This window comes from Salvelinus fontinalis, chromosome 34 (assembly GCF_029448725.1).
Source record: "Salvelinus fontinalis isolate EN_2023a chromosome 34, ASM2944872v1, whole genome shotgun sequence".
Lineage (NCBI taxonomy): Eukaryota > Metazoa > Chordata > Actinopteri > Salmoniformes > Salmonidae > Salvelinus > Salvelinus fontinalis.
Genome location: NC_074698.1, coordinates 37,620,991 through 37,644,691, shown reverse-complemented (window position 1 = coordinate 37,644,691; position 23,701 = coordinate 37,620,991). Strand labels below are relative to the sequence as shown.

The 23,701-nt window shown below is 47.3% G+C and overlaps 1 protein-coding gene across 1 annotated transcript in view; it reads left to right on the top strand.

Annotated features, from left to right (window-relative positions):
• The first annotated feature begins 2,126 nt into the window (after nt 1–2,126).
• LOC129833820 (septin-9-like) overlaps nt 2,127–23,701 on the top strand; it is a 147,084-nt gene continuing 125,509 nt past the window's right edge. Inside the window, exon 1 of the mRNA XM_055898638.1 lies at nt 2,127–2,190. Within this exon, the coding sequence (XP_055754613.1) occupies nt 2,169–2,190 (22 nt within the window). The 5' untranslated portion in view covers nt 2,127–2,168. The remainder of the gene's footprint in view (nt 2,191–23,701) is intronic.

Below are 23,701 nucleotides of genomic sequence, written 5' to 3'. Positions count from 1 at the left end.
TAACCCTTAGCCTAACCCTAATTCTAACCCTAACCCTTAGCCTACCCTAATTCTAACCTTAACCCTAACACTAACCCCTAAGCCTAAAAAAGCTTTTTCCTTGAGGGGACCGGCAAAATGTCCTTGTTTAACTATTCTTGTGAGGTCTTCTGGTCCCCACAAGGATAGTAAAACCAAACACACCAATGCACACACACACAAACACACACAGACAGACACAGACAGACAGACACACACAGGACTGGTAGAAGTCTATCTGTAGTGTTTGAATAGTGTCTCTGACAGTGGCTGTATTGTCCATGGCCATGCCCTCTGGGTGATTGTGTTCAGTTAGTAGTCAGGAGACTGATCTCTATAGAGGAAGAAGCAGTCACACTGTGTTACTAGCATGGCTCACTCCATTGTGTTCACTGTGCCTGTGTCCCAAATGGCGCCTTTTTACCTATTGGCCCTGGTCAAAAGTAAGGCACTAGTGTACATAGGAAACAAGGTGCTATTTGGGACAGCCTGTGATCTAGATCATGTAGTTCAGTAACTATATCAGCCATTCATTGTGAAGCTGCTAGTTGATCTGTGATTCAGATTACTATTGTGTTTTGATAGGCACTTCGGCCCAAACTCTGGTCCACTGTCCTCTCTTGTTGCGCAATGCCTTAGAGAGCCCTGGCCTAAGTGACCCTGACTACACCCCCCACACTCACTCCTTGCTGCATTTTGGAAGGTGGGGGTTGCATTGGGCAACACTGCAGCCTGATAGTTGTTTTATTTTACGCCTGGGTGTGTTTGATCTCTCCCTCTCACACACACACACTGCCACTCGCCAAATGACCCCCAGGCAAGTGTGAGGGACGTGCCAAAGGTTAGGGTTCACCTGTGTTTCCTGAACAAAGAGGTGGATGGATGTCAAGCACCTTTTATATAGAGAGAGAGAGAGAGAGAGAGAGAGAGAGAGAGACTACCCCGCTTCTGTTTCATATAGTTTTTCCATTGTACAGTAGTGATACAGCATACTTAAGCAATAAGGTCAGAGGGGGTGTGGTATATGGCCAATATACCACGGCTAAGAGCTGCTCCCCCGCACGACGCAACGCGGAGTGCCTGTATACAAACCTTAGCCGTGGTATATTGACCATATACCACAAACCCCTGAGGTGCCTTATTGCTATCATAAACTGGTTACCAACTTAATTAGAGAAGTAAAAATAAACGTTTTGTCATACCCGTGGTATACGGTCTAATATACCACGTCTGTCAGCCAATAAGCTTTCAGGGCTCGAACCACCCAGTTTATAAAACCCATATCCTATCTCTGCATAGATAGACATGCCAAGACTCTATGGTCTCTGTTGCTGTACAGACAGGTCTATCAGACAGTGGGTTATTGGGGCCATGGAGAGGAGAGGGTTATTTTAGGCTAACTCTAAGGAGCTCACATCACATGGTCATTCAGGGTTTCTGTTTCCAAGATACAATGCTGCTACAGTCTTATGGCAAGGCAGAGAAAGAAGGAAAGAAAGACAGAAACAGAGAGATAGAGAGAGAGAGATAGAGAGTGAGTGGGGGAGAGAGAAGAAGAGGGGGAATGGAGGGTGGGAATGAAAAGAAAGAATAACAAGAGCTCCATATGATCAGCACATGGGCATGCCGTAATTCTGGACGCATTCATTAGCAGAACAGACTGAAAAATCTAACAGTAGAGAGAGAGAGAGAGAGAGAGAGAGAGAGAGAGAGAGAGAGAGAGAGAGAGAGAGAGAGAGGAGAGAGAGGAGAGAGAGAGAGAGAGAGAGAGAGAGAGAGAGAGAGAGAGAGAGAGAGAGAGAGAGAGAGAGAGAGAGAGAGAGAGAGAGAGAGAGAGAGAGAGAGAGAGAGAGAGAGAGAGGAGAGAGAGAGAGAGAGAGAGAGAGAGAGAGAGAGAGAGAGAGAGAGAGAGAGAGAGAGAGAGAGAGAGAGAGAGAGAGAGAGAGAGAGAGAGAGAGAGAGAGAGAGAGAGAGAGAGAGAGAGAGAGAGAGAGAGAGAGGCAGGGGAGGGAGGGAGGGAAAGACTGGGGGAGAGGAAAAGAGAGGAAGAGAGGGCGTGAGCGAGCTAGCAAGGGGGGGGAAAGGGGAAGTCCAGAAGGAGAGAGGAAAAAGCAGACACTTCATGAGGCTGTGGAGGGAGTGATCTGGATATGGAGGGGGACAAATTCTCAGGTAAGACACAGGAACTCAGCCAAACTGGACTCTCATCACAGGGGAATAGTACTTTTCAGCTCTTCAGCGAACTATCTATTGAAACACCCAGAGTTTGGGTATTTTCCTCTCTGTATTTTCTGGTTTTAAGGCTTTAGCTAAGCTGCAGTTTGCAGATACAGCGTAGAGGGTTTTAGGATCTGTCCTTTGCCATGTGTCTGTCTGTCTCTTTGTCTCTCTCTCTCTGGCTGTCTGGTCGATGAGTTACAGTAGCTAGGATTTCATGTGTGAGACTGACCGGCACAGAGTCATCTAATCTGGGTGACAGCCAGGAAAGTGGGACAGAGCTGTACGGCTCCTTGATTCTTTCTCTTTCTCTGGGTGACTTACTTACTCAGTTATCTATTGGTTCATTGAATTAGCTTGACAGGGACAGTGCACACGAATCAACAGTTCAGTGTTCACGTCAATGTAAATTTGTTAAAGCTCGCAATGAAGCTAATTTCCATCTGTAGGTCTGCAGTCCTCCTCTCATGTTCGTCTGTTGTGTGAAAACAGGAAAAGTGATGTTTGAACAGTACTACTTTTGTCCCCCGTGGCTCCGGTGGCGAGCGACCGTCAGTGTGGGTAGAGATACTCTCTATTGGCAGGGGGAAGGTTTTTCCACACTATTCTCACTTTTTCCAAATAGTTCTGATTCCTGAAGTTGATGTGATTTTCCTCATAGAGTGCATCTGTCATCGGTGTCCATAGAGAACGCATTAGGCTTCAGTTTGTCTGTGAATGCGTGTATGTGGATGTGTGTGTACGTGTATGTTAAAATCATCCGTGAAGAAACACCGTCCGCCCCTTAATGGTGCTTTTGTGAGTGTTTGTGGAGTATTGTAAAAACTCTAAATGCTGGAGTGGAAAACAGAGAATGGCTGTAACTGTAGGGCAGACAACACAAGTGCCCTTCCTTGTCCTGTAGCACCTACTGTTTAAAGTCTGGGGATAGCGTCCCAAATGGCACCCTATTTCCTATATAGTGCCCTATGGGCCCTGGTCCAAAGTAGTGCACTATATTGGGAATATGGTGCCATTTGGGATGAAGCCTGGACCAGGGTGAGATCACCAACGAGGCCCCCGTTTCCAGGTGCTTCCTTCAGGGAGCTGTAATGGCTTCTGCAGGAGTGTGTGTATGTTTGTGTGTGTGTATACGCGCATGTGTGCGTGTGATCATGTGTATGTGTACACGATTACATCCACAAGTGTGTACTGGCACACAGTGTATGCTATCTGACCCTCCACTGTCTGGTCACACTGTGTTTTGACCGCACACATCAGGGATCACAACCAGCACCTTCAATCTCAAATGACCGTATACTCTGCTGAATGATAGTATCTTATCAAACCACTGTGTAAATGGACTTGTTGCCTGGCCTGAATACAGTGGAATATGACACACTTTAAAGTTTGCTTCCTTAGTTTGTCGGAGTGATTTGTCATTTTTCTAGGAGAAAAGCACATACTTAGTCTTAAACAGCTGATAACTGTCACTATAGAGGGACATGTACAGCAGATGCTGTATTCAGCATGATGATAACAGCTGACAACTGTCACTATAGAGGGACATATACAGCAGATGCTGTATTCAGCATGATGATAACAGCTGATAACTGTCACTATAGAGGACATATACAGCAGATGCTGTATTCAGCATGGTGATAACAGCTGACGAACAGTTAATAACTGTGACACTCACACAGTGACCTGACTGAGACCGTTCTAAGACACACAACTAACATACTGAACAGCCTCCAGCCATCCCCTAACCTCTAATGAACAACCTCCAGCCATCCCCTAACCTCTACTGAACAGCCTCCAGCCATCCCCTAACCTCTAATGAACAGCCTCCAGCCATCCCCTAACCTCTAATGAACAACCTCCAGCCATCCCCTAACCTCTACTGAACAGCCTCCAGCCATCCCCTAACCTCTAATGAACAGCCTCCAGCCATCCCCTAACCTCTAACGAACAGCCTCCAGCCATCCCCTAACCTCTAATGAACAACCTCCAGCCACCCCCTAACCTCTAATGAACAGCCTCCAGCCATCCCCTAACCTCTAATGAACAGCCTCCAGCCATCCCCTAACCTCTAATGAAAAACCTCCAGCCATCCCCTAACCTCTAATGAACAGCCTCCAGCCATCCCCTAACCTCTACTGAACAGCCTCCAGCCATCCCCTAACCTCTAATGAACAACCTCCAGCCATCCCCTAACCTCTAATGAACAGCCTCCAGCCATCCCCTAACCTCTAATGAACAGCCTCCAGCCATCCCCTAACCTCTAATGAACAGCCTCCAGCCATCCCCTAACCTCTACTGAACAGCCTCCAGCCATCCCCTAACCTCTAATGAACAGCCGCCAGCCATCCCCTAACCTCGAATGAACAACCTCCAGCCATCCCCTAACCTCTAATGAACAGCCTCCAGCCATCCCCTAACCTCTAATGAACAACCTCCAGCCATCCACTAACCTCTAACGAACAGCCTCCAGCCATCCCCTAACCTCTAAAGAACAGCCTCCAGCCATCCCCTAACCTCTACTGAACAGCCTCCAGCCATCCCCTAACCTCTACTGAACAACCTCCAGCCATCCCCTAACCTCTACTGAACAGCCTCCAGCCATCCCCTAACCTCTAATGAACAGCCTCCAGCCATCCCCTAACCTCTAATGAACAGCCTCCAGCCATCCCCTAACCTCTAATGAACAACCTCCAGCCATCCCCTAACCTCTACTGAACAGCCTCCAGCCATCCTTTAACCTCTACTGAACAGCCGCCAGCCATCCCTTGACCTCTACTGAACAGCCGCCAGCCATCCCTTGACCTCTACTGAACAGCCTCCAGCCATCCCTTGACCTCTACTGAACAGCCTCCAGCCATCCCTTAACCTCTACTGAACAGCCTCCAGCCATCCCTTAACCTCTACTGAACAGCCTCCAGCCATCCCTTAACCTTGGGGCGGCAGGTAGCCTAGTGGTTCGAGTGTTGGGCCAGTAACTGAAAGGTTTCTAGATCAAATCCCCAAGGTGACAAGATAAAAAATCTGTTATTCTTCCCCTGAACAAGGCAGTTAACACACTGTTCCTAGGTTGTCATTGTAAATAAGAATTTGTTCTTAACTGACTTGCCTAGAATAAATAAAAATATGTAAAACATGTTATTAAAAAAGCTCTCCCTTAAGCTCTCCCAGTCGCTTCCCTCTCAATAGAGCAGGCTACTATATCATCTTACTACAGTATCCATAGAGAACACACAACAATATGAACTCTGTCGTTACACTGCATAACGTCTTGGAATATGTTAGAAATATTTTGCTCTTTGGTTTGCTGCTTAAATATAACGTTAATGCTGTTTGGGTTGGACTGGATGGTATCCAAAAGTGGTTTTCCAGTGCAGTATCGCTTATCACCACACGGTGGCGGTGTTGAATTTCAGGCACTCTCCTCTGTGGAGGAACTGTGGTAAAACTGTTGTTTTCCATTACACTGGCTTTTGCCCATTTCTTTCAATGATGATGGATCGTGTGTAACAAGAGAAGCTCAGAGCAGTAGTTGGCGCAACTCTGGGGTCTCTGGTGTTTTTAAAGGGGACAGACTGACACACTGGTCTGTAGCTGAGTATCTGTCTATTCTACAGTATCTCTGCCTAGGCAGATTTCGGCTCGTGTTATTGGATGAAACTGGTCAGAGATACTTCCTTGTACTCTGTGCCTGGTGTTTTGCCTGGGTTACCATGGAGACATGGCTGTGTAGCTGCTGTGAAGCTGATTGGGGTTTGTGATTATAATGCTAACATGTTAACATGATAAAGATAGTATTATTGAAGAGAGAGAGAGATGGAGGACGACGAAAGGAGAAGATACAGAAAGAAAGAAAGAAAGAGAAAGATCTATTCCTGATGGAGGACAGCTGCTCTGTCTATTTACTGAGTCATTCCATCCCCATGTGTGAGGGGGCTGCCTAGACAGACACACACACACACACACTCATGACCACACACCATAATACCATGCACCCAGTACCCACTACCAAGGCTTTGTGTGACTGTACACTGTATGAGGGCACCTCTTTCCAACAGGTGTTTGTGATTAAAGTTTCCTTTGTAAAGCCCTAACCTCTTGCTATGCATTTGCTTAAGGACAGCTGTGACCACAGCTGCTTGTATGTATGTATGTGTGTGTGTGCGTGTGCGTGTGCTTGCGTGCCTGTGTGTGTGAGTGAATGTGCCATGTTAAACCTACAGGGCGTGGCTGACTGAGTCAGGTCTTGACATTCTAAAGCGCCCAATTGGCCTATTTTACTCTGTATTCCACACACTCACACATTTAAGCTCAATAATCACAGTTCCTATTCTGTACTGTAGGGAGTGAACCGGTCTGGCTCTGTTCTGTACTGTAGGAAGTGGACCGGTCTGGTTCTGTTCTGTACTGTAGGGAGTGGACCGGTCTGGTTCTATTCGGTACAGTAGGGAGTAGACCGGTCTGGTTCTGTTCTGTACTGTAGGGAGTGGACCGGTCTGGTTCTATTCGGTACGGTAGGGAGTAGACCGGTCTGGTTCTATTCGGTACTGTAGGGAGTAGACCGGTCTGGTTCTATTCTGTACTGTAGGGAGTGGACCGGTCTGGTTCTATTCTGTACTGTAGGGAGTAGACTGGTCTGGTTCTATTCTGTACTGTAGGGAGTAGACTGGTCTGGTTCTATTCTGTACTGTAGGGAGTAGACTGGTCTGGTTCTATTCTGTACTGTAGGGAGTGGACCGGTCTGGTTCTATTCTGTACTGTAGGGAGTGGACCGGTCTGGTTCTATTCTGTACTGTAGGGAGTAGACTGGTCTGGTTCTATTCTGTACTGTAGGGAGTAGACTGGTCTGGTTCTGTTCTGTACTGTAGGGAGTAGACTGGTCTGGTTCTATTCGGTACTGTAGGGAGTGGACCGGTCTGGTTCTATTCTGTACTGTAGGGAGTAGACCGGTCTGGTTCTATTCGGTACTGTAGGGAGTAGACTGGTCTGGTTCTATTCGGTACTGTAGGGAGTGGACCGGTCTGGTTCTATTCTGTACTGTAGGGAGTAGACTGGTCTGGTTCTATTCTGTACTGTAGGGAGTAGACCGGTCTGGTTCTGTTCTGTACTGTAGGGAGTAGACTGGTCTGGTTCTACTCTGTACTGTAGGGAGTAGACTGGTCTGGTTCTGTTCTGTACTCTAGGGAGTAGACTGGTCTGGTTCTATTCTGTACTGTAGGGAGTAGACTGGTCTGGTTCTATTCTGTACTGTAGGGAGTAGACTGGTCTGGTTCTATTCTGTACTGTAGGGAGTAGACCGGTCTGGTTCTATTCTGTACTGTAGGGAGTAGACTGGTCTGGTTCTATTCTGTACTGTAGGGAGTAGACTGGTCTGGTTCTATTCTGTACTGTAGGGAGTAGACTGGTCTGGTTCTATTCTGTACTGTAGGGAGTAGACCGGTCTGGTTCTATTCTGTACTGTAGGGAGTAGACTGGTCTGGTTCTATTCTGCACTGTAGGGAGTAGACTGGTCTGGTTCTATTCTGTACTGTAGGGAGTAGACCGGTCTGGTTCTATTCTGTACTGTAGGGAGTAGACCGGTCTGGTTCTATTCTGTACTGTAGGGAGTAGACTGGTCTGGTTCTATTCTGCACTGTAGGGAGTAGACCGGTCTGGTTCTATTCTGTACTGTAGGGAGTAGACTGGTCTGGTTCTATTCTGTACTGTAGGGAGTAGACTGGTCTGGTTCTATTCTGTACAGTAGGGAGTAGACTGGTCTGGTTCTATTCTGTACTGTAGGGAGTAGACTGGTCTGGTTCTATTCTGTACTGTAGGGAGTGGACCGGTCTGGTTCTATTCTCTACTGTAGGGAGTAGACTGGTCTGGTTCTATTCTCTACTGTAGGGAGTAGACTGGTCTGGTTCTATTCTGTACTGTAGGGAGTGGACTGGTCTGGTTCTATTCTGTACTGTAGGGAGTAGACTGGTCTGGTTCTATTCTGTACTGTAGGGAGTAGACTGGTCTGGTTCTATTCTGTACTGTAGGGAGTAGACTGGTCTGGTTCTATTCTGTACTGTAGGGAGTAGACCGGTCTGGTTCTATTCTGTACTGTAGGGAGTAGACTGGTCTGGTTCTATTCTGTACTGTAGGGAGTAGACTGGTCTGGTTCTATTCTGTACTGTAGGGAGTAGACTGGTCTGGTTCTATTCTGCACTGTAGGGAGTAGACCGGTCTGGTTCTATTCTGTACTGTAGGGAGTGGACTGGTCTGGTTCTATTCTGTACTGTAGGGAGTGGACCGGTCTGGTTCTATTCTGTACTGTAGGGAGTGGACCGGTCTGGTTCTATTCTGTACTGTAGGGAGTAGACTGGTCTGGTTCTATTCTGTACTGCAGGGAGTAGACTGGTCTGGTTCTATTCTGTACTGTAGGGAGTAGACTGGTCTGGTTCTATTCTGTACTGTAGGGAGTAGACTGGTCTGGTTCTATTCTGTACTGTAGGGAGTAGACTGGTCTGGTTCTATTCTGTACTGTAGGGAGTAGACCGGTCTGGTTCTATTCTGTACTGTAGGGAGTAGACTGGTCTGGTTCTATTCTGTACTGTAGGGAGTAGACTGGTCTGGTTCTATTCTGTACTGTAGGGAGTAGACTGGTCTGGTTCTATTCTGCACTGTAGGGAGTAGACCGGTCTGGTTCTATTCTGTACTGTAGGGAGTAGACCGGTCTGGTTCTATTCTGTACTGCAGGGAGTAGACTGGTCTGGTTCTATTCTGTACTGCAGGGAGTAGACCGGTCTGGTTCTATTCTGTACTGTAGGGAGTGGACCGGTCTGGTTCTATTCTGTACTGTAGGGAGTAGACCGGTCTGGTTCTATTCTGTACTTTAGGGAGTAGACCGGTCTGGTTCTATTCTGTACTGTAGGGAGTAGACCGGTCTGGTTCTATTCTGTACTGTAGGGAGTAGACCGGTCTGGTTCTATTCTGTACTGCAGGGAGTAGACTGGTCTGGTTCTATTCTGTACTGTAGGGAGTGGACCGGTCTGGTTCTATTCTGTACTGTAGGGAGTAGACTGGTCTGGGGAGTAGACCGGTCTGGTTCTATTCTGTACTGTAGGGAGTAGACTGGTCTGGTTCTATTCTGTACTGTAGGGAGTAGACTGGTCTGGTTCTATTCTGTACTGTAGGGAGTAGACTGGTCTGGTTCTATTCTGTACTGTAGGGAGTAGACTGGTCTGGTTCTATTATGTACTGTAGGGAGTGGACCGGTCTGGTTCTGTTGGGAACTGTAGGGAGTAGACTGGTCTGGTTCTATTCTGTACTGTAGGGAGTAGACTGGTCTGGTTCTATTCTGTACTCTAGGGAGTGGACCGGTCTGGTTCTATTCTGTACTGTAGGGAGTGGACTGGTCTGGTTCTATTCTGTACTGTAGGGAGTAGACTGGTCTGGGGAGTAGACCGGTCTGGTTCTATTCTGTACTGTAGGGAGTAGACTGGTCTGGTTCTATTCTGTACTGTAGGGAGTAGACTGGTCTGGTTCTATTCTGTACTGTAGGGAGTAGACTGGTCTGGTTCTATTCTGTACTGTAGGGAGTAGACTGGTCTGGTTCTATTATGTACTGTAGGGAGTGGACCGGTCTGGTTCTGTTGGGAACTGTAGGGAGTAGACTGGTCTGGTTCTATTCTGTACTGTAGGGAGTAGACTGGTCTGGTTCTATTCTGTACTCTAGGGAGTGGACCGGTCTGGTTCTATTCTGTACTGTAGGGAGTGGACTGGTCTGGTTCTATTCTGTACTGTAGGGAGTAGACTGGTCTGGTTCTATTCTGTACTGTAGGGAGTGGACCTGTCTGGTTCATTTCTGTACTGTAGGGAGTAGACCGGTCTGGTTCTATTCTGTACTGTAGGGAGTAGACTGGTCTGGTTCTATTCTGTACTGTAGGCAGTGGACCTGTCTGGTTCTATTCTGTACTGTAGGGAGTAGACCGGTCTGGTTCTATTCTGTACTGTAGGGAGTAGACTGGTCTGGTTCTATTCTGTACTGTAGGGAGTAGACTGGTCTGGTTCTATTCTGTACTGTAGGGAGTAGACTGGTCTGGTTCTGTTCTGTACTGTAGGGAGTAGACTGGTCTGGTTCTATTCTGTACTGTAGGGAGTAGACTGGTCTGGTTCTATTCTGTACTGTAGGGAGTAGACTGGTCTGGTTCTATTCTGTACTGTAGGGAGTAGACTGATCTGGTTCTATTCTGTACTGTAGGGAGTAGACCGGTCTGGTTCTATTCTGTACTGTAGGGAGTAGACTGGTCTGGTTCTATTCTGTACTGTAGGGAGTAGACTGGTCTGGTTCTATTCTGTACTGTAGGGAGTAGACTGGTCTGGTTCTATTCTGTACTCTAGGGAGTAGACTGGTCTGGTTCTATTCTGTACTGTAGGGAGTGGACCGGTCTGGTTCTATTCTGTACTGTAGGGAGTAGACTGGTCTGGTTCTATTCTGTACTGTAGGGAGTAGACTGGTCTGGTTCTATTCTGTACTGTAGGGAGTAGACTGGTCTGGTTCTATTCTGTACTGTAGGGAGTAGACTGGTCTGGTTCTATTCTGTACTGTAGGGAGTAGACTGGTCTGGTTCTATTCTGTACTGTAGGGAGTAGACTGGTCTGGTTCTATTCTGTACTGTAGGGAGTGGACTGGTCTGGTTCTATTCTGCACTGTTGGGAGTGGACCGGTCTGGTTCTATTCTGTACTGTAGGGAGTAGACTGGTCTGGTTCTATTCTGTACTGTAGGGAGTGGACTGGTCTGGTTCTATTCTGTACTGTAGGGAGTAGACTGGTCTGGTTCTATTCTGTACTGTAGGGAGTAGACCGGTCTGGTTCTATTCTGTACTGTAGGGAGTGGACTGGTCTGGTTCTATTCTGTACTCTAGGGAGTAGACTGGTCTGGTTCTATTCTATACTGTAGGGAGTGGACCGGTCTGGTTCTGTTCTGTACTGTAGGGAGTAGACTGGTCTGGTTCTATTCTGTACTGTAGGGAGTAGACCGGTCTGGTTCTATTCTGTACTGTAGGGAGTAGACTGGTCTGGTTCTATTCTGTACTGTAGGGAGTAGACTGGTCTGGTTCTATTCTGTACTGTAGGGAGTAGACCGGTCTGGTTCTATTCTGTACTGTAGGGAGTGGACCGGTCTGGTTCTATTCTGTACTGTAGGGAGTGGACCGGTCTGGTTCTATTCTGTACTGTAGGGAGTGGACCGGTCTGGTTCTATTCTGTACTGTAGGGAGTAGACTGGTCTGGTTCTATTATGTACTGTAGGGAGTAGACTGGTCTGGTTCTATTCTGTATTGTAGGGAGTGGACCGGTCTGGTTCTATTCTGTACTGTAGGGAGTAGACTGGTCTGGTTCTATTATGTACTGTAGGGAGTGGACCGGTCTGGTTCTGTTGGGAACTGTAGGGAGTAGACTGGTCTGGTTCTATTCTGTACTGTAGGGAGTAGACTGGTCTGGTTCTATTCTGTACTCTAGGGAGTGGACCGGTCTGGTTCTATTCTGTACTGTAGGGAGTGGACTGGTCTGGTTCTATTCTGTACTGTAGGGAGTAGACTGGTCTGGTTCTATTCTGTACTGTAGGGAGTAGACTGGTCTGGTTCTATTCTGTACTGTAGGGAGTGGACCTGTCTGGTTCATTTCTGTACTGTAGGGAGTAGACCGGTCTGGTTCTATTCTGTACTGTAGGGAGTAGACTGGTCTGGTTCTATTCTGTACTGTAGGCAGTGGACCTGTCTGGTTCTATTCTGTACTGTAGGGAGTAGACCGGTCTGGTTCTATTCTGTACTGTAGGGAGTAGACTGGTCTGGTTCTATTCTGTACTGTAGGGAGTAGACTGGTCTGGTTCTATTCTGTACTGTAGGGAGTAGACTGGTCTGGTTCTGTTCTGTACTGTAGGGAGTAGACTGGTCTGGTTCTATTCTGTACTGTAGGGAGTAGACTGGTCTGGTTCTATTCTGTACTGTAGGGAGTAGACTGGTCTGGTTCTATTCTGTACTGTAGGGAGTAGACTGATCTGGTTCTATTCTGTACTGTAGGGAGTAGACCGGTCTGGTTCTATTCTGTACTGTAGGGAGTAGACTGGTCTGGTTCTATTCTGTACTGTAGGGAGTAGACTGGTCTGGTTCTATTCTGTACTGTAGGGAGTAGACTGGTCTGGTTCTATTCTGTACTCTAGGGAGTAGACTGGTCTGGTTCTATTCTGTACTGTAGGGAGTGGACCGGTCTGGTTCTATTCTGTACTGTAGGGAGTAGACTGGTCTGGTTCTATTCTGTACTGTAGGGAGTAGACTGGTCTGGTTCTATTCTGTACTGTAGGGAGTAGACTGGTCTGGTTCTATTCTGTACTGTAGGGAGTAGACTGGTCTGGTTCTATTCTGTACTGTAGGGAGTAGACTGGTCTGGTTCTATTCTGTACTGTAGGGAGTAGACTGGTCTGGTTCTATTCTGTACTGTAGGGAGTAGACTGGTCTGGTTCTATTCTGTACTGTAGGGAGTGGACTGGTCTGGTTCTATTCTGCACTGTTGGGAGTGGACCGGTCTGGTTCTATTCTGTACTGTAGGGAGTAGACTGGTCTGGTTCTATTCTGTACTGTAGGGAGTGGACCGGTCTGGTTCTATTCTGTACTGTAGGGAGTGGACCGGTCTGGTTCTATTCTGTACTGTAGGGAGTGGACCGGTCTGGTTCTATTCTGTACTGTAGGGAGTAGACTGGTCTGGTTCTATTATGTACTGTAGGGAGTAGACTGGTCTGGTTCTATTCTGTATTGTAGGGAGTGGACCGGTCTGGTTCTATTCTGTACTGTAGGGAGTAGACTGGTCTGGTTCTATTCTGTACTGTAGGGAGTAGACTGGTCTGGTTCTATTCTGTACTGTAGGGAGTAGACTGGTCTGGTTCTATTCTGTACAGTAGGGAGTAGACTGGTCTGGTTCTATTCTGTACTGTAGGGAGTAGACTGGTCTGGTTCTATTCTGTACTGTAGGGAGTAGACTGGTCTGGTTCTATTCTGTACTGCAGGGAGTAGACTGGTCTGGTTCTATTCTGTACTGTAGGGAGTGGACCGGTCTGGTTCTATTCTGTACTGTAGGGAGTAGACTGGTCTGGGGAGTAGACCGGTCTGGTTCTATTCTGTACTGTAGGGAGTAGACTGGTCTGGTTCTATTCTGTACTGTAGGGAGTAGACTGGTCTGGTTCTATTCTGTACTGTAGGGAGTAGACTGGTCTGGTTCTATTATGTACTGTAGGGAGTGGACCGGTCTGGTTCTGTTGGGAACTGTAGGGAGTAGACTGGTCTGGTTCTATTCTGTACTGTAGGGAGTAGACTGGTCTGGTTCTATTCTGTACTCTAGGGAGTGGACCGGTCTGGTTCTATTCTGTACTGTAGGGAGTGGACTGGTCTGGTTCTATTCTGTACTGTAGGGAGTAGACTGGTCTGGGGAGTAGACCGGTCTGGTTCTATTCTGTACTGTAGGGAGTAGACTGGTCTGGTTCTATTCTGTACTGTAGGGAGTAGACTGGTCTGGTTCTATTCTGTACTGTAGGGAGTAGACTGGTCTGGTTCTATTCTGTACTGTAGGGAGTAGACTGGTCTGGTTCTATTATGTACTGTAGGGAGTGGACCGGTCTGGTTCTGTTGGGAACTGTAGGGAGTAGACTGGTCTGGTTCTATTCTGTACTGTAGGGAGTAGACTGGTCTGGTTCTATTCTGTACTCTAGGGAGTGGACCGGTCTGGTTCTATTCTGTACTGTAGGGAGTGGACTGGTCTGGTTCTATTCTGTACTGTAGGGAGTAGACTGGTCTGGTTCTATTCTGTACTGTAGGGAGTGGACCTGTCTGGTTCATTTCTGTACTGTAGGGAGTAGACCGGTCTGGTTCTATTCTGTACTGTAGGGAGTAGACTGGTCTGGTTCTATTCTGTACTGTAGGCAGTGGACCTGTCTGGTTCTATTCTGTACTGTAGGGAGTAGACCGGTCTGGTTCTATTCTGTACTGTAGGGAGTAGACTGGTCTGGTTCTATTCTGTACTGTAGGGAGTAGACTGGTCTGGTTCTATTCTGTACTGTAGGGAGTAGACTGGTCTGGTTCTGTTCTGTACTGTAGGGAGTAGACTGGTCTGGTTCTATTCTGTACTGTAGGGAGTAGACTGGTCTGGTTCTATTCTGTACTGTAGGGAGTAGACTGGTCTGGTTCTATTCTGTACTGTAGGGAGTAGACTGATCTGGTTCTATTCTGTACTGTAGGGAGTAGACCGGTCTGGTTCTATTCTGTACTGTAGGGAGTAGACTGGTCTGGTTCTATTCTGTACTGTAGGGAGTAGACTGGTCTGGTTCTATTCTGTACTGTAGGGAGTAGACTGGTCTGGTTCTATTCTGTACTCTAGGGAGTAGACTGGTCTGGTTCTATTCTGTACTGTAGGGAGTGGACCGGTCTGGTTCTATTCTGTACTGTAGGGAGTAGACTGGTCTGGTTCTATTCTGTACTGTAGGGAGTAGACTGGTCTGGTTCTATTCTGTACTGTAGGGAGTAGACTGGTCTGGTTCTATTCTGTACTGCAGGGAGTAGACTGGTCTGGTTCTATTCTGTACTGTAGGGAGTAGACTGGTCTGGTTCTATTCTGTACTGTAGGGAGTAGACTGGTCTGGTTCTATTCTGTACTGTAGGGAGTAGACTGGTCTGGTTCTATTCTGTACTGTAGGGAGTAGACTGGTCTGGTTCTATTCTGTACTGTAGGGAGTGGACCGGTCTGGTTCTATTCTGTACTGTAGGGAGTAGACTGGTCTGGTTCTATTCTGTACTGTAGGGAGTAGACTGGTCTGGTTCTATTCTGTACTGTAGGGAGTAGACTGGTCTGGTTCTATTCTGTACTGTAGGGAGTAGACTGGTCTGGTTCTATTCTGTACTGTAGGGAGTAGACTGGTCTGGTTCTATTCTGTACTGTAGGGAGTAGACTGGTCTGGTTCTATTCTGTACTGTAGGGAGTAGACTGGTCTGGTTCTATTCTGTACTGTAGGGAGTGGACTGGTCTGGTTCTATTCTGCACTGTTGGGAGTGGACCGGTCTGGTTCTATTCTGTACTGTAGGGAGTAGACTGGTCTGGTTCTATTCTGTACTGTAGGGAGTGGACCGGTCTGGTTCTATTCTGTACTGTAGGGAGTGGACCGGTCTGGTTCTATTCTGTACTGTAGGGAGTGGACCGGTCTGGTTCTATTCTGTACTGTAGGGAGTAGACTGGTCTGGTTCTATTATGTACTGTAGGGAGTAGACTGGTCTGGTTCTATTCTGTATTGTAGGGAGTGGACCGGTCTGGTTCTATTCTGTACTGTAGGGAGTAGACTGGTCTGGTTCTATTCTGTACTGTAGGGAGTAGACTGGTCTGGTTCTATTCTGTACTGTAGGGAGTAGACTGGTCTGGTTCTATTCTGTACAGTAGGGAGTAGACTGGTCTGGTTCTATTCTGTACTGTAGGGAGTAGACTGGTCTGGTTCTATTCTGTACTGTAGGGAGTAGACTGGTCTGGTTCTATTCTGTACTGCAGGGAGTAGACTGGTCTGGTTCTATTCTGTACTGTCGGGAGTAGACTGGTCTGGTTCTATTCTGTACTGTAGGGAGTAGACTGGTCTGGTTCTATTCTGTACTGTAGGGAGTAGACTGGTCTGGTTCTATTCTGTACTGTAGGGAGTAGACTGGTCTGGTTCTATTCTGTACTGCAGGGAGTAGACTGGTCTGGTTCTATTCTGTACTGTAGGGAGTGGACCGGTCTGGTTCTATTCTGTACTGTAGGGAGTAGACTGGTCTGGTTCTATTCTGTACTGTAGGGAGTAGACTGGTCTGGTTCTATTCTGTACTGTAGGGAGTAGACTGGTCTGGTTCTATTATGTACTGTAGGGAGTGGACTGGTCTGGTTCTATTCTGTACTGTAGGGAGTGGACCGGTCTGGTTCTATTCTGTACTGTAGGGAGTAGACTGGTCTGGTTCTATTCTGTACTGCAGGGAGTAGACTGGTCTGGTTCTATTATGTACTGTAGGGAGTAGACTGGTCTGGTTCTATTCTGTATTGTAGGGAGTGGACCGGTCTGGTTCTATTCTGTACTGTAGGGAGTAGACTGGTCTGGTTCTATTCTGTACTGTAGGGAGTAGACTGGTCTGGTTCTATTCTGTACTGTAGGGAGTAGACTGGTCTGGTTCTATTCTGTACAGTAGGGAGTAGACTGGTCTGGTTCTATTCTGTACTGTAGGGAGTAGACTGGTCTGGTTCTATTCTGTACTGTAGGGAGTAGACTGGTCTGGTTCTATTCTGTACTGCAGGGAGTAGACTGGTCTGGTTCTATTCTGTACTGTAGGGAGTAGACTGGTCTGGTTCTATTCTGTACTGTAGGGAGTAGACTGGTCTGGTTCTATTCTGTACTGTAGGGAGTAGACTGGTCTGGTTCTATTCTGTACTGTAGGGAGTAGACTGGTCTGGTTCTATTCTGTACTGCAGGGAGTAGACTGGTCTGGTTCTATTCTGTACTGTAGGGAGTGGACCGGTCTGGTTCTATTCTGTACTGTAGGGAGTAGACTGGTCTGGTTCTATTCTGTACTGTAGGGAGTAGACTGGTCTGGTTCTATTCTGTACTGTAGGGAGTAGACTGGTCTGGTTCTATTATGTACTGTAGGGAGTGGACTGGTCTGGTTCTATTCTGTACTGTAGGGAGTGGACCGGTCTGGTTCTATTCTGTACTGTAGGGAGTAGACTGGTCTGGTTCTATTCTGTACTGCAGGGAGTAGACTGGTCTGGTTCTATTCTGTACTGTAGGGAGTAGACTGGTCTGGTTCTATTCTGTACTGTAGGGAGTAGACTGGTCTGGTTCTATTCTGTACTGTAGGGAGTAGACTGGTCTGGTTCTATTCTGTACTGTAGGGAGTAGACTGGTCTGGTTCTATTATGTACTGTAGGGAGTGGACCGGTCTGGTTCTGTTGGGAACTGTAGGGAGTAGACTGGTCTGGTTCTATTCTGTACTGTAGGGAGTAGACTGGTCTGGTTCTATTCTGTACTCTAGGGAGTTGACCGGTCTGGTTCTATTCTGTACTGTAGGGAGTGGACTGGTCTGGTTCTATTCTGTACTGTAGGGAGTAGACTGGTCTGGGGAGTAGACCGGTCTGGTTCTATTCTGTACTGTAGGGAGTAGACTGGTCTGGTTCTATTCTGTACTGTAGGGAGTAGACTGGTCTGGTTCTATTCTGTACTGTAGGGAGTAGACTGGTCTGGTTCTATTCTGTACTGTAGGGAGTAGACTGGTCTGGTTCTATTATGTACTGTAGGGAGTGGACCGGTCTGGTTCTGTTGGGAACTGTAGGGAGTAGACTGGTCTGGTTCTATTCTGTACTGTAGGGAGTAGACTGGTCTGGTTCTATTCTGTACTCTAGGGAGTGGACCGGTCTGGTTCTATTCTGTACTGTAGGGAGTGGACTGGTCTGGTTCTATTCTGTACTGTAGGGAGTAGACTGGTCTGGTTCTATTCTGTACTGTAGGGAGTGGACCTGTCTGGTTCATTTCTGTACTGTAGGGAGTAGACCGGTCTGGTTCTATTCTGTACTGTAGGGAGTAGACTGGTCTGGTTCTATTCTGTACTGTAGGCAGTGGACCTGTCTGGTTCTATTCTGTACTGTAGGGAGTAGACCGGTCTGGTTCTATTCTGTACTGTAGGGAGTAGACTGGTCTGGTTCTATTCTGTACTGTAGGGAGTAGACTGGTCTGGTTCTATTCTGTACTGTAGGGAGTAGACTGGTCTGGTTCTGTTCTGTACTGTAGGGAGTAGACTGGTCTGGTTCTATTCTGTACTGTAGGGAGTAGACTGGTCTGGTTCTATTCTGTACTGTAGGGAGTAGACTGGTCTGGTTCTATTCTGTACTGTAGGGAGTAGACTGATCTGGTTCTATTCTGTACTGTAGGGAGTAGACCGGTCTGGTTCTATTCTGTACTGTAGGGAGTAGACTGGTCTGGTTCTATTCTGTACTGTAGGGAGTAGACTGGTCTGGTTCTATTCTGTACTGTAGGGAGTAGACTGGTCTGGTTCTATTCTGTACTCTAGGGAGTAGACTGGTCTGGTTCTATTCTGTACTGTAGGGAGTGGACCGGTCTGGTTCTATTCTGTACTGTAGGGAGTAGACTGGTCTGGTTCTATTCTGTACTGTAGGGAGTAGACTGGTCTGGTTCTATTCTGTACTGTAGGGAGTAGACTGGTCTGGTTCTATTCTGTACTGCAGGGAGTAGACTGGTCTGGTTCTATTCTGTACTGTAGGGAGTAGACTGGTCTGGTTCTATTCTGTACTGTAGGGAGTAGACTGGTCTGGTTCTATTCTGTACTGTAGGGAGTAGACTGGTCTGGTTCTATTCTGTACTGTAGGGAGTAGACTGGTCTGGTTCTATTCTGTACTGTAGGGAGTGGACCGGTCTGGTTCTATTCTGTACTGTAGGGAGTAGACTGGTCTGGTTCTATTCTGTACTGTAGGGAGTAGACTGGTCTGGTTCTATTCTGTACTGTAGGGAGTAGACTGGTCTGGTTCTATTCTGTACTGTAGGGAGTAGACTGGTCTGGTTCTATTCTGTACTGTAGGGAGTAGACTGGTCTGGTTCTATTCTGTACTGTAGGGAGTAGACTGGTCTGGTTCTATTCTGTACTGTAGGGAGTAGACTGGTCTGGTTCTATTCTGTACTGTAGGGAGTGGACTGGTCTGGTTCTATTCTGCACTGTTGGGAGTGGACCGGTCTGGTTCTATTCTGTACTGTAGGGAGTAGACTGGTCTGGTTCTATTCTGTACTGTAGGGAGTGGACCGGTCTGGTTCTATTCTGTACTGTAGGGAGTGGACCGGTCTGGTTCTATTCTGTACTGTAGGGAGTGGACCGGTCTGGTTCTATTCTGTACTGTAGGGAGTAGACTGGTCTGGTTCTATTATGTACTGTAGGGAGTAGACTGGTCTGGTTCTATTCTGTATTGTAGGGAGTGGACCGGTCTGGTTCTATTCTGTACTGTAGGGAGTAGACTGGTCTGGTTCTATTCTGTACTGTAGGGAGTAGACTGGTCTGGTTCTATTCTGTACTGTAGGGAGTAGACTGGTCTGGTTCTATTCTGTACAGTAGGGAGTAGACTGGTCTGGTTCTATTCTGTACTGTAGGGAGTAGACTGGTCTGGTTCTATTCTGTACTGTAGGGAGTAGACTGGTCTGGTTCTATTCTGTACTGCAGGGAGTAGACTGGTCTGGTTCTATTCTGTACTGTAGGGAGTAGACTGGTCTGGTTCTATTCTGTACTGTAGGGAGTAGACTGGTCTGGTTCTATTCTGTACTGTAGGGAGTAGACTGGTCTGGTTCTATTCTGTACTGTAGGGAGTAGACTGGTCTGGTTCTATTCTGTACTGCAGGGAGTAGACTGGTCTGGTTCTATTCTGTACTGTAGGGAGTGGACCGGTCTGGTTCTATTCTGTACTGTAGGGAGTAGACTGGTCTGGTTCTATTCTGTACTGTAGGGAGTAGACTGGTCTGGTTCTATTCTGTACTGTAGGGAGTAGACTGGTCTGGTTCTATTATGTACTGTAGGGAGTGGACTGGTCTGGTTCTATTCTGTACTGTAGGGAGTGGACCGGTCTGGTTCTATTCTGTACTGTAGGGAGTAGACTGGTCTGGTTCTATTCTGTACTGCAGGGAGTAGACTGGTCTGGTTCTATTATGTACTGTAGGGAGTAGACTGGTCTGGTTCTATTCTGTATTGTAGGGAGTGGACCGGTCTGGTTCTATTCTGTACTGTAGGGAGTAGACTGGTCTGGTTCTATTCTGTACTGTAGGGAGTAGACTGGTCTGGTTCTATTCTGTACTGTAGGGAGTAGACTGGTCTGGTTCTATTCTGTACAGTAGGGAGTAGACTGGTCTGGTTCTATTCTGTACTGTAGGGAGTAGACTGGTCTGGTTCTATTCTGTACTGTAGGGAGTAGACTGGTCTGGTTCTATTCTGTACTGCAGGGAGTAGACTGGTCTGGTTCTATTCTGTACTGTAGGGAGTAGACTGGTCTGGTTCTATTCTGTACTGTAGGGAGTAGACTGGTCTGGTTCTATTCTGTACTGTAGGGAGTAGACTGGTCTGGTTCTATTCTGTACTGTAGGGAGTAGACTGGTCTGGTTCTATTCTGTACTGCAGGGAGTAGACTGGTCTGGTTCTATTCTGTACTGTAGGGAGTGGACCGGTCTGGTTCTATTCTGTACTGTAGGGAGTAGACTGGTCTGGTTCTATTCTGTACTGTAGGGAGTAGACTGGTCTGGTTCTATTCTGTACTGTAGGGAGTAGACTGGTCTGGTTCTATTATGTACTGTAGGGAGTGGACTGGTCTGGTTCTATTCTGTACTGTAGGGAGTGGACCGGTCTGGTTCTATTCTGTACTGTAGGGAGTAGACTGGTCTGGTTCTATTCTGTACTGCAGGGAGTAGACTGGTCTGGTTCTATTCTGTACTGTAGGGAGTAGACTGGTCTGGTTCTATTCTGTACTGTAGGGAGTAGACTGGTCTGGTTCTATTCTGTACTGTAGGGAGTAGACTGGTCTCGTTCTATTCTGTACTGTAGGGAGTAGACCGGTCTGGTTCTATTCTGTACTGTAGGGAGTAGACTGGTCTGGTTCTATTCTGTACTGTAGGGAGTAGACTGGTCTGGTTCTATTCTGTACTGTAGGGAGTAGACTGGTCTGGTTCTATTCTGTACTGTAGGGAGTAGACTGGTCTGGTTATATTCTGTACTGTAGGGAGTAGACTGGTCTGGTTCTATTCTGCACTGTAGGGAGTAGACCGGTCTGGTTCTATTCTGTACTGTAGGGAGTAGACCGGTCTGGTTCTATTCTGTACTGCAGGGAGTAGACCGGTCTGGTTCTATTCTGTACTGCAGGGAGTAGACCGGTCTGGTTCTATTCTGTACTGTAGGGAGTGGACCGGTCTGGTTCTATTCTGTACTGTTGGGAGTGGACCGGTCTGGTTCTATTCTGTACTGTAGGGAGTAGACTGGTCTGGTTCTATTCTGTACTGCAGGGAGTAGACTGGTCTGGTTCTATTCTGTACTGCAGGGAGTAGACTGGTCTGGTTCTATTCTGTACTGTAGGGAGTGGACTGGTCTGGTTCTATTCTGTACTCTAGGGAGTAGACTGGTCTGGTTCTATTCTATACTGTAGGGAGTGGACCGGTCTGGTTCTGTTCTGTACTGTAGGGAGTAGACTGGTCTGGTTCTATTCTGTACTGTAGGGAGTAGACCGGTCTGGTTCTATTCTGTACTGTAGGGAGTAGACTGGTCTGGTTCTATTCTGTACTGTAGGGAGTAGACCGGTCTGGTTCTATTCTGTACTGCAGGGAGTAGACCGGTCTGGTTCTATTCTGTACTGTAGGGAGTGGACCGGTCTGGTTCTATTCTGTACTGTTGGGAGTGGACCGGTCTGGTTCTATTCTGTACTGTAGGGAGTAGACTGGTCTGGTTCTATTCTGTACTGCAGGGAGTAGACTGGTCTGGTTCTATTCTGTACTGCAGGGAGTAGACTGGTCTGGTTCTATTCTGTACTGTAGGGAGTGGACTGGTCTGGTTCTATTCTGTACTCTAGGGAGTAGACTGGTCTGGTTCTATTCTATACTGTAGGGAGTGGACCGGTCTGGTTCTGTTCTGTACTGTAGGGAGTAGACTGGTCTGGTTCTATTCTGTACTGTAGGGAGTAGACCGGTCTGGTTCTATTCTGTACTGTAGGGAGTAGACTGGTCTGGTTCTATTCTGTAATGTAGGGAGTAGACTGGTCTGGTTCTATTCTGCACTGTAGGGAGTAGACCGGTCTGGTTCTATTCTGTACTGTAGGGAGTAGACCGGTCTGGTTCTATTCTGTACTGCAGGGAGTAGACTGGTCTGGTTCTATTCTGTACTGTAGGGAGTGGACCGGTCTGGTTCTATTCTGTACTGTAGGGAGTAGACTGGTCTGGTTCTATTATGTACTGTAGGGAGTAGACTGGTCTGGTTCTATTCTGTATTGTAGGGAGTGGACCGGTCTGGTTCTATTCTGTACTGTAGGGAGTAGACTGGTCTGGTTCTATTCTGTACTGTAGGGAGTAGACTGGTCTGGTTCTATTCTGTACTGTAGGGAGTAGACTGGTCTGGTTCTATTCTGTACAGTAGGGAGTAGACTGGTCTGGTTCTATTCTGTACTGTAGGGAGTAGACTGGTCTGGTTCTATTCTGTACTGTAGGGAGTAGACTGGTCTGGTTCTATTCTGTACTGCAGGGAGTAGACTGGTCTGGTTCTATTCTGTACTGTAGGGAGTAGACTGGTCTGGTTCTATTCTGTACTGTAGGGAGTAGACTGGTCTGGTTCTATTCTGTACTGTAGGGAGTAGACTGGTCTGGTTCTATTCTGTACTGTAGGGAGTAGACTGGTCTGGTTCTATTCTGTACTGCAGGGAGTAGACTGGTCTGGTTCTATTCTGTACTGTAGGGAGTGGACCGGTCTGGTTCTATTCTGTACTGTAGGGAGTAGACTGGTCTGGTTCTATTCTGTACTGCAGGGAGTAGACTGGTCTGGTTCTATTATGTACTGTAGGGAGTAGACTGGTCTGGTTCTATTCTGTATTGTAGGGAGTGGACCGGTCTGGTTCTATTCTGTACTGTAGGGAGTAGACTGGTCTGGTTCTATTCTGTACTGTAGGGAGTAGACTGGTCTGGTTCTATTCTGTACTGTAGGGAGTAGACTGGTCTGGTTCTATTCTGTACAGTAGGGAGTAGACTGGTCTGGTTCTATTCTGTACTGTAGGGAGTAGACTGGTCTGGTTCTATTCTGTACTGTAGGGAGTAGACTGGTCTGGTTCTATTCTGTACTGCAGGGAGTAGACTGGTCTGGTTCTATTCTGTACTGTAGGGAGTAGACTGGTCTGGTTCTATTCTGTACTGTAGGGAGTAGACTGGTCTGGTTCTATTCTGTACTGTAGGGAGTAGACTGGTCTGGTTCTATTCTGTACTGTAGGGAGTAGACTGGTCTGGTTCTATTCTGTACTGCAGGGAGTAGACTGGTCTGGTTCTATTCTGTACTGTAGGGAGTGGACCGGTCTGGTTCTATTCTGTACTGTAGGGAGTAGACTGGTCTGGTTCTATTCTGTACTGTAGGGAGTAGACTGGTCTGGTTCTATTCTGTACTGTAGGGAGTAGACTGGTCTGGTTCTATTATGTACTGTAGGGAGTGGACTGGTCTGGTTCTATTCTGTACTGTAGGGAGTGGACCGGTCTGGTTCTATTCTGTACTGTAGGGAGTAGACTGGTCTGGTTCTATTCTGTACTGCAGGGAGTAGACTGGTCTGGTTCTATTCTGTACTGTAGGGAGTAGACTGGTCTGGTTCTATTCTGTACTGTAGGGAGTAGACTGGTCTGGTTCTATTCTGTACTGTAGGGAGTAGACTGGTCTCGTTCTATTCTGT